Source organism: Sinocyclocheilus rhinocerous, unplaced genomic scaffold (genome assembly GCF_001515625.1).
Source record: "Sinocyclocheilus rhinocerous isolate Xijiao unplaced genomic scaffold, SAMN03320098_v1.1 scaffold679, whole genome shotgun sequence".
In the NCBI taxonomy this organism is placed as follows: domain Eukaryota; kingdom Metazoa; phylum Chordata; class Actinopteri; order Cypriniformes; family Cyprinidae; genus Sinocyclocheilus; species Sinocyclocheilus rhinocerous.
The window spans coordinates 285,918-296,313 of NW_015635058.1; the positions used below are offsets into that span (position 1 = coordinate 285,918).

The 10,396-nt window shown below is 36.2% G+C and overlaps 2 protein-coding genes across 6 annotated transcripts in view; one reads left to right on the plus strand and one right to left on the minus strand.

The window, feature by feature from the left end:
* elp1 (elongator complex protein 1) overlaps window positions 1–3,626 on the plus strand; it is a 16,618-nt gene extending 12,992 nt beyond the window's left edge. For 2 of the 5 annotated variants that reach the window (XM_016560797.1, XM_016560798.1), the window contains exons 31-37: window positions 67–127; window positions 217–330; window positions 544–655; window positions 1,765–1,892; window positions 2,574–2,725; window positions 3,232–3,307; window positions 3,383–3,625. In XM_016560797.1, the coding sequence (XP_016416283.1) occupies window positions 67–127; window positions 217–330; window positions 544–655; window positions 1,765–1,892; window positions 2,574–2,725; window positions 3,232–3,307; window positions 3,383–3,450 (711 nt within the window). In that variant the 3' untranslated portion in view covers window positions 3,451–3,625. Of the gene's footprint in view, window positions 1–66; window positions 128–216; window positions 331–527; window positions 656–1,764; window positions 1,893–2,573; window positions 2,726–3,231; window positions 3,308–3,382 lie in introns of those variants that run through there. The other 3 variants (XM_016560799.1, XM_016560800.1, XM_016560802.1) reach the window with 3 other exon arrangements.
* Window positions 3,627–3,921: 295 nt separating this feature from the next.
* Window positions 3,922–9,628, minus strand: LOC107746548 (WD40 repeat-containing protein SMU1-like). The gene is made up of 12 exons (XM_016560805.1): window positions 9,497–9,628; window positions 8,783–8,993; window positions 8,540–8,692; window positions 7,756–7,866; window positions 7,498–7,626; window positions 7,305–7,424; window positions 7,085–7,201; window positions 5,757–5,884; window positions 5,553–5,679; window positions 5,307–5,474; window positions 5,068–5,220; window positions 3,922–4,381 (listed from the first exon to the last, which is right to left on the minus strand). The coding sequence occupies exons 1-12, from the start codon at window positions 9,520–9,522 to the stop codon at window positions 4,283–4,285; spliced, it is 1,542 nt and encodes a 513-aa protein (XP_016416291.1). The 5' UTR covers window positions 9,523–9,628; the 3' UTR covers window positions 3,922–4,282.
* Between the last annotated feature and the right edge of the window lie 768 nt (window positions 9,629–10,396).

The following is a 10,396-nucleotide window of genomic DNA, read 5'->3' on the forward strand; positions in this document are numbered from 1 at the left end:
ATTTTTTTTTTTTTTTTTGGTCAGTAGCTGTATAAAAACCTTAATTTCTTTTATTTCTTATTTCAGATTTATTTGTACAACAGACAGGATATCATTGAGACTGATCTGAAGTCTGCTCTTCTAGATGGTAAACCATCATATTTTTTATTTTTGTCATTGACCTGTTAATGTATTTGTTTTGTGCTGTTTCTTAACTGTATAATTTGTTGCCTGTAGCTCACAGTAATCAGGCGTCTTTCCTGGAGTCCCAGAAGGCTTTGTTCATTCGTCACAAAAACCGCCTTACTGTGGTCCGAGAACTCAAAGCCAAGGCCAGACTGGAGTTATTTGGTAAACAGGAAATATTACTCAGTTCGATTTATATTATTAGCTTTTCTGAAGACACTGGGTGTGTCCTTTAGAAAAAATATTGCATGTTTTATCTTACAGAACATATTTTTTTTAAATGGAGGGTTTTACTGAATCACATGAAATCTTCATTAGTACACTTATGGTTTTTTAATCTATTTCCTGTTGCTCACTGACAGCCTCTTGGTGTTTCAGATGAGGATGGACCTGACTGTGCGGATGCTGAGCTCTACTCAGAGGCCAGCAGCGTCATGACCGGCAGCCATCTTGGCTCAAAATACTCCCGCAGCAACTCTGGCGTTTCATCGTGAGTGACATCTTTGCTAACACAAATATACAAACACTAGGGATGCACTGAATGTTGGGCAACCGAAATTGTTCAGCCGAAAATAACAAATAAGCATAAAAGACCGAATAAATTGTAGCGAACAATGACGTGACACGATCAAATAGAGGCGCGCACTAATGCAGCAAACATGTTGGCAGTGAGGAAGAATTTAAAATTGTCCAAGAAAGACTAAAAAATCATTACAAACACCAACAGCGAGAGACTGTTTAGTGCTGCATCTCATGTCTCCGATGAGAAGAGGAAGGGGTGGTTGTTACTGGTTACTGTATGATGATAGAAATCGTGAAGTGGCCTCAGACCATTAGTAAATAAACCACAGAACGTTATGTTTTCTAATACATGCATGAATTGCATGTATTCAAACAGCACTGCACGAGCTCGCGGCACCAGGGTTCAAAGTCCAAAGCGCAAGGAAAATCTGCGCTGAAACTGTTACCCGTCAGCTGCTCAGTAACATTTTTATGCATTTTTAAAATAAAATGAGATAATAATAATTACAACAGTTCTATTAATACATTTATTATAACAGTCACACATAGTGTTCAAATTGGGATCTGTAGCCTAATATTTTCCAATGTTTTAAAAGAAGTCTCTTCTGCTCAGCAAGGCTGCATTTATTTGTACAGTAAAAAAAATACATAACTGATTCAAGAAGGGGGTCTCAAAAATGGCCCAAAAAATATTTTACTAGCTTATTAATTTTAAGTTAAATTGTGATTTGTTGGTATAGTGTCTGCTAGGATGTTAAAAAAAGTTCAGTGTTAAGTAAATATTTTTAAATTGTCGTTTTGTAAATTATTTTTTCTTTGAAAAGCTAGACAAAACAGTAAAAAGCATATTTAGGCTATTCAGTTTATGCAATGGTGAAAAAAAATGGCAAAATATAGGGGGGAAAAAATGCAAAAAAACGTGTTTGGTATTCGCCTAGGCCCAGTGTTTCATTTTGTTCGGCTTCGGCCAAGAATTTTCATTTTGGTGCATCCCTTACAAACGCTTGACTGTTTTAGTGTCTTATAACCTGTCAGCAGCTCAAATGTCGAGGTTGAAGTTTGCTAACTGATCTGCAGGAGGTCGTCGAAGAATCGTAGGAAAGCAGAGGGAAAGAAACACAGTCTGAAGGAGGGAAGCCCATTCGAGGACATCGCCCTCCTGAACGCACTTACTCAAATCATCATCATTGTTGATAAGATGAGAGGTGAGCTGAGGACACAACAGAAACACAAAAACATGTAATACTAATATAAATCTGTATATATACATGTAAATTGCAATTGTAAGATGGATATAATGGATATTTTGAGTAAATATGGACCTATTTCAAGTTCCTGATTTCAAGTGAATCAGACATCAACAAATGTGCATTTTAAGAGTTTAGTGCTACGTTTGGCATAGTTTGGATTACACGGTACTTTAAAGCTTTAAACAACCCTCTACGCATACCTTGGCAATATAAATGCCATTGGCTAGTAAATTTTTTTGTTTACTCGCCAGACTGATATACTATTTTACACACACACACACACACACACGTTTACTTATCTATCTAAATGGGGACATTACATAGACTTCGATTGTTTTTATATACAGATAGTTATACACTTTTTAACCTAAACCCACCCCAACCCCTATTGACATGAATCTGATCAGTTTCCTTATGTAGTGGGGATGTAACGATTCACTCAACTCACGATTCGAATCACGATTTTTTTTAACAAAATGAGATTTAAGACAAATTATAAATTAAATGTGTCCTCAACCGATTTGAATCGTCACATATTTTAATCGATTTTCAACCGGCTCGTGGTTAATCGTTACATCCCTAGTAGCTGTAAAACATGAGATTCACACTGATGATTTTTGTTGTCTGACCCTGCAGAGGAAGTTCACAGCCTGCTGAAGGCTCTGGTGCTCTTCCAGTTTGACGGTGCGGCCAGCAGCCTGCAGAGAGATTACGGTGAGCTGCTCCAGCTCATGGAGACGGCTCTTCCAGAGATCTGGACTGACAACCTGCAGCAGGGCCAAACTCCAGTGAGTCACACACAGGCTCCCATTGACTCTTTCAGCGCATTTAGGTTTTTTTTGTTTTTGTTTGTTTTTAATAGTTGAATATACTTTGAATGTAGAACTTGAGATTAATTGAACTGATATTCAGATTTTTAAAAAGTGTTAAACATTTAGGTTATTATTGATGTGTAACACTTTTATATTATTATTACAGTTTAATTTTCAAATATATTTACCATGTTGGTCAAGGTTTTTTGTAATTTAGGTTTACATGCTCATTTGTCTTTTTTTGCTCTGGAAAAAATAGCTAGGGTCAAAAATGTGTCACTTTTTTTGGGTTTATTTATTTCCCAAAGCCCATTTTTTACTCTAATTTAACGCTTGGGTGCTTGTTTATTTTGCTTACAATTAAATGTTACAACTGGCTAACCTCTTTCCATGTGAAAAAAAGATTGTAATAAAATTTATATGAATTCTAAGACAGTAAATTATGCATATTTAAAGTCTTGAATGATTTCTTCTCTCCTCAGCTCACAGGTCCAAACTCAACATCCAATAGCATTATGGCATCATTTCAGCAGCAGAGACCCGCTGTGCCTCAGCACGGTGAGTACTTTCAGTGAGGCTGTTTTCATTCATGGGATTCGTTTTGAATTTACAATGACCCTGTTCACTCCTCAGACACAGAAGCCCTGACTGCGCCGAAGATGAGGATCGCTGTCAAGTGGAAACTCTGCATTCTCAAATAGTTTGCATGTGTCTCTAGGCTTGCTTTTTTTTTGGGGTCATTTTATGGGATATTATGAAATAATTAAAAATCATAAATTACTTACTAGTCTTCTGAGTTTTTTTCATAGCTGTAGTTCACAATCATATTTAGTCTCTGAAACTAAGAGCAAAGTGTAAGAATGTGTGACTCTCTACGTTTTATGCTAGTTTCTTGTTAAGACACATAATCCAAACTAACCCTTTTTTTTTTGTTAGGTTAAAATTTGATTTTTTTTTTTACTTATCCAATTAATATTTGCAGGAGATTATTATACAGATTAATCTCATAATTTGCAGTTTAGGGGCCTGTCACTGTTGAATGGCTATATTTACTCATTTCATTCCTATAAGTTGAAAATAAAAATTCATCAATACTAGCCTTCATTTATAGTATTTAAAAAAAACTTATGGTGTTTCAGTTTGAACATTTTTATGATTACAAATTTTAATGTCTGGGTGACTATTTGCTTACAGAAATCCTTTTTTTAATTTTTTTATTAAACCTCTGGCTTTTCAATGTGCAAGACACAACTTGTGGTCAAATGCTTTAATTATGAGACATAAAGGAAGAGAATGACTGGAAAAAAATGATCTAATGTTGGATCAAAAGAACAAAACTTGTTACTATAAATTACAGATGCTTCCATTTGCCAAATTTAAATCCATGAAAGAAAATTGAAAAACTTATCCACTGCACTTAAAAAAAACAGGTATGTACAAAAAAGGGTTAAAAATGTAGGCAACGTATTCTAATTGTGTTCTCCTTCCCGCCCCAACCAATCCAAATCCCCACATTACATCACATCTGTGTGGTTACGGCTTCCAGAGTTTGAGAAGCCCATCCTCACTGTATGTGGAGATCAAATTCTGGTGTGGGTGGTGGGCAATACCAATGACATCCTTCTCATGAACCTGTAGGGAAAAAAAATTGCATTCGTTTTAAAACATTAAAAGTTTTTACATCCCATTTTAGTGACCACATCAAATTCAATTTGAAAATGTGATTTTATATACACAGAAAGAATAATGCAATTAAAGTTTGTCTACTGTAATTTTTCAAATAACTTGAGTGAAAATATGGATGAAATAGTGTTTCATCATTCAGCATAACAGATATTTACGTAAAAATGAAACAACATACTTATTCTGACCTGTACTTACTATAATACATAAAATAAGTGATCATACTAAACTGTATTATGTTTTAAATTGATTAAAATCTTGATAAACGGGTAAAACCTACTGGTTTGAAGGATGGTAAAGATTTAAAATGACAATGAATTCACAATAAAATGAGTTTTTTGAGACTGCACTGTGACCTTTAAATAGTATTTTAATGTCGTCTAATTCTTGTTCTAAATTTACCTGACAGGATTGTTTTACAATTACTATTGTTACACAATGTCATTTTTTCCTCAAATCATGGTAAAAAAATTCATGATGGTCATTTTTTGAAACAAGACATTCTAATGTATGAAACAACTTAAAGCTATATTAAGCTTTTGTGTAAAAATACAAACATTTGTACAAAAAATGATTTAAACGTTGATTTGTTAAACAATGGTAAATGAAGGGAGAGATGGATGGAGGAGGCTTACGGTCAGGGTTCTCTCTAGTTTGCCTGTGACTGTGCTGAAACAGTAAAGCACAAAGTCCTCGCCGACACAGTAGATCCACTCACCACGTGGAGACAGAGAACAGCATACAAAATCACCACCCTCTCTCTTACCAGAGCTGAAACTCCTCACAATCTGCAACAGGAACAACCATAAGAAGACTAAGAGATTCATGGACTTCTCATCTCCTTTTTCATTAACGACACACTTGACCTTCTCACCTGGCCCTGCATGTTCATGATGACAACAGTGTTGGATCGGTTACACACAACAAAATGCTCAGGGTTTTTCGGAAGCAGGATCACGTTGTTAACAGTGATGTCGGTTCCCGCAGACGTGCCCAAAGATTTGAATGTGCTGGTGCATTCTGTGGTCTTCACGTTCCAGACCTGGGAGAAAGAAGATGTCAAACCAAAACACACGAGCCTTTACTTGAGAGAGTCGAGATATTGCATTAACATCTGTACCTTCACAGTTCCATCAGATGAGGCACTAATGATGTGATGACCATCAGGAGTAAGTGTGGCATCATTCACAAATGAAGAATGACCTCTGAACTCCTTCAAAGACTTGCCTGATTTTAATCCATGAATCCTGGTGAAAAATCAAGCACAAGTGAAATGTGCTGTGGTTTTTTGTGGACGCTGAGGACAGTGAAAAGAGACGCTCACCTAATGGTCTGATCGAAGGATGCAGAGAGAATCTGACTGCTGTCTTTACTGAAGCTGATACAGGTGACACCTTTACTGTGAGCACGCTCATATCGCCGCAGACACTGGCCACTCTGGATCTTCCACACCTGAAGAAGAAAAAAAAGACAACCCATCCAGCATTAAAAATAACCAATAAATCAGCCTTCCTACTGCAAAAATAAAATATAGCACATTTTATGCAGAAAATGGCAAGTAACCCTCTGATCTGCCATTCAAACAGAATCATGTTTGCATCTTTTTTATTTTTATTAGACAAAAATTGTATTTTAAAAAAGATTTTAATAGGTTTTTTTATACAAAATAAAATATAAATTATCTTATTTGTAGTTTAACTAAAAAGAATAAAAACTGTAGACATGTTTTAAAAAAACTGAATATATATGACAAAAACTTAATTAAAATCAAAACAAAAAATATAAAAATAAAAACGAATTCAGGATATTAATAAAAACTATTAATAATAAAATAAAAATATGAATAATAATTCATGTCATTATTAATATAAAATAATAAATATCACAATTAATCGCATCCAAAATAATAGTTTGTGTTTACTTCTATATACTTCTATATAGAGTATGTGTGTGTACTGTGCATATTTATTATGTATATATAAAAGCACACACATGCATGTAAATATTTAAGAAAAATGTTATATTTATATACAAAATATTTATATTTGTTTATAATATAAATTACATATAAATATATATATATATATTTAAAGGGGTCATATGATGCGATTTCAATTTTTCCTTTCTCTTTGGAGTGTTACAAGCTCTTGGTGCATAAAGAAGATGGGCTTGTCAAAGGAGGGGGCTTTGTTGAAAACGACGTGTTTGAGAGAGGCGGGGCATAGAGGACCTACAATAGTGTACAGTATTTGAAAAATAATGTGTTTTTTGAACATTAAAGCATGTCAACATATTCTGTTACACCAAATACACAAAATAATGATCTTTAAAATAGCATCATATGACCCCTTTAAAATATATACATGTATGTGTGTGCCTTTATATATGCATAATAAATATGCACAGTAAACACACATATATTAAGTAAACAAACTTTTATCATTTCAGATTTATATCTGATCGCTTAGATTTTCTACGTTTTAATACAAAATAAGAAATAATAATCAGAAATGAAGATATGATGATATGGCATGCTGGGCCAAATGAAAGAGCTTCAGGGGCCTGGTTTGGGCATCTCTGTGTTAAACAAATTATCAATGAGCACTGAAGGTTTTAATCATTTGTCCAGTTTTAATATAGTGTGTATGAGACCTTAATCTTGCCATCCTGGGCTCCTGTGGCCATCATCTCTGTGTCCCGACTGAAAGACATGCACAGCACTGCGTCATCCATCATCATGAAGTTATCCTGAGCCTGATACTTCAGATCCTGTTCAAAACACACAAGACACGCAATCCATGAATAAACGTACATAAACGATATATATAAACTACAAATGCAGATGCAGAAGTCACAGTGCAGATTCACAGACCTTTCTGATTTTTCCAGTAGTGAAGTTCCATACTTCAATAAACCCATCCACAGATCCAGTAACCAGATACTGGCCATCGGGAGAGAAGCGTGAGCACTCGACGTGAGACTTCTGACCAAACTACAATGAAAAAACACACACTGAGGTGAGTAACAACTCTCCACTGTATCTCATGTTCCTGTGGTTCCTGTACCTTGATGTGTCTGGCCAGCTGAGTGGGGAATCGCTCCTCCTCGACATCTTTCACAGCTGCTTTACCTCTGAACAAATCAATGGTCATACCGGGAGGCAGAAGACCTTGATGCTGCTGCCACTTCAGAGACTTTAGAGACAGAGACAGACCATCAACTACAGTAATGTGAACTATCCCTCCAGTGTAATTCTGAGACCAGTGTGCAATGTCTAATGCATTACTGCACTAACATCCTGTTGCAAGGGCAGTTTAACTCACCTGTCCAAGCAGAGCCATCAGACGTGACGGTGGTACCACACTGACCTCACCAGCAAGAGCCTGAGCTATAGCTGCTCTACGCTTCTCCTTACTGCTGCCATCAGGATAGGCCTAAAAATAGATATATCAGCTCAGAATTCATCCACAATGGAAATGAAACTGTTTGTGAAAATCCAAGTAGATGTACATAAACCAATGTTTTCTATTAATTACCTGCCAATCTAATCTGTTGTGCCACAGTTTCATAATGAACCAAAAATATCTTTATACTTCTCATAACATAAAAGTTAAAATTATGCACCATTATTTTGGCAATCAAACTAAAATCAAAATAATGTAAGCTTATAGAAACAAAAAATGTTGCAACTGGATGGACAGCGTTGATGATTACAGCGTTCCACTAGATTTGTAATGATATGCCAACAGAAAAACCTACATAAAACATTACTAGGACAGTCCACCAAAAACTGAACATTCAGTCATCATTTACGCTCTCATGTTGTTCCAAATGTTTGAATTTTTATTCTGTGGAAAAATGGGATGGTGCTCTTAATTTTGCTTTCCAAGAGCACCAGGTCGATGCATTTAACTTTAAAATGTACAAAACATTTTTTTATGGAAGAGCATGTCCCTGAGCCCCCCTAGAAATAGTCTCACAAAACCTTGTAGGAAAACACTGCATGAACTATTAGATACATGTATTTCTATTTCATATGCAATATGTTTAAATATGTAAAAAATAAATTGCTAGGTTTTTGTGAAGTGCATTGTTTAGATCCCTCACCTCTCTGGGGTCAAAGTAAGAGCGTGCTAGAAGATTCTCCAGGTGGATGTATCGCTCAGGTTGGGTTTGTTTCAGCATGATCATGGGGTCAGTCTGCCTCAACAAAGATCTGGCAGCTCCCAGCTCTCGGAGCTCAATCAGCTCAAGAACAACCTGCAAAAATTTCACAGCTCAATCAATATTCAAAATGAGCCACACCATAACAGCCGACTTATAAAAATCCTGATTTGATCTGCCTCTCACCTGTTCGTAAAGGTCAATGAGGGTCTTGTCAGGGAGTTTGAGAGACTGTATAGCCTGAAGCACAGTGTCCCAGTGACCGCTGTTGATATCTGCCACAAAACTCTCAATACTGTCCACTGTGTTGAGAGACACTGTAGTCTCCTCCTGGAGCGTTGCTAAAGTCCGCTGCAAGCTGTTTTCCTTCAGGTACTGCATGATCAGACGAATAACACTGAAAAAACATGAGGAAAGAAGACTATTATAGTACTTTGCAAGACTGGAGAGAAAATATATTACAAGAGAGTTGAATAAAATAATATAGTGCCTATATAGTTATAAGCATTGCTTACAAATTGATGTGTGAAAACGAATAAATAAAACAGCAATGTCTAGAAATCTTGTATTGCGATAAAGCACACATACGACATCCACAACACAGAAAACTGCTCTTCTAAAAACAATCGCGAGCTGCCTTTGCTACTAAAACCAGGCAAAACACTAACTAGGGCTGAGCTTCAATACATCATATACAAAATGTATAAAAGAGAAAAACTCTATTTAATATCTAAGCTGTGTGCAAAACAAGCTCCTGATAATGCTAACACAGTTAGCTAGAGAAACATTCCACAGACCTAAACACCTCTAAAAACAGCCTGTAAAAATAGACGTGCTCGTTTAAATTACACAATTATGCATGCATATGATGTTTGGAAACACGCAATTTAATTCACTTACTCTGCTGACTCTATTTCAATAGACATTATTGAGAAATGATAATAGCGATGTGCAGTGAGAAGCTGAAGACACAACGCGACAGGAACAACACACGCGTCTTCTTCTACGGCTCTGAATACATCTGAACTAAACACAACATCGACATCTAGCGGCTATTACAACCAAACCCTCACCAGTTATTCTACAGACAATGACCATTTACATTGAAATAATCAAAATTATAATACAACTCAATTTTATATTTGCCAACGTTAATCTGGTAATGGTAAAAATATGCTTTATTGTACTATTCAGTGAAACAAAGCAGTATTTTAACACCGCAAGAGATTATGATTTTATAAATTTTAAAAAAATAAAATAAGAATTGGTTATTATGATGATGTCTCATCAATCCAATCCATGCCATTTAATCTTTCCCCCAAACTCGTCTAAATTAGTCTGGAGTAAGTGTCCTCTATCTGAACACGGCCTGTAATGATCATAAGCACTTGAAAAATCCTGCTGTGATTGCATGACTTGTATTCTAGGCTCTGTCTAGGGCCGGTGTGCCATTATTATTATCATCTCCACGCATCGCTTCTGATTGTTCACGTAATTAGCTGCAGTTCCGCATTTGTCTGTAGGGGGCGCCAAAAATACGCTTTTATTCCAGCGCGCCCTGCGACTGAAGGTCTCTCAAGGTTAAAGCGTTTATTGCTGCATCAGCCTCACACACTGGTCTTTTATGAGGGCACAACGCCATGGGCATTTAACTGCCCAGAAAAAGCAGCTCACTGCTGCAAATCTAATTGCCCACCACGAAATAACACTTACTTTTTCATCCTTATTAATGTGCCAAATCTGGGCCTGCCACAGAAAACAGACCTGTGTGATTTGCACCCGAGCGTGCATTCGTTCTCT

What these genes read in the sequence shown, in the direction of transcription:
- LOC107746548 (XM_016560805.1), bottom strand. Translation starts at nt 9,522, where the DNA reads ATGTCTATTGAAATAGAGTCAGCAGA. An exon ending in CTTACTTTGACCCCAGAGAG is followed by an intron (nt 7,867 to 8,539) that starts GTGAGGGATCTA and finishes ATCTATTTTTAG; the next exon opens with GCCTATCCTGATGGCAGCAG. An exon ending in CCCAGGATGGCAAGATTAAG is followed by an intron (nt 5,885 to 7,084) that starts GTCTCATACACA and finishes TTTCTTCTTCAG; the next exon opens with GTGTGGAAGATCCAGAGTGG.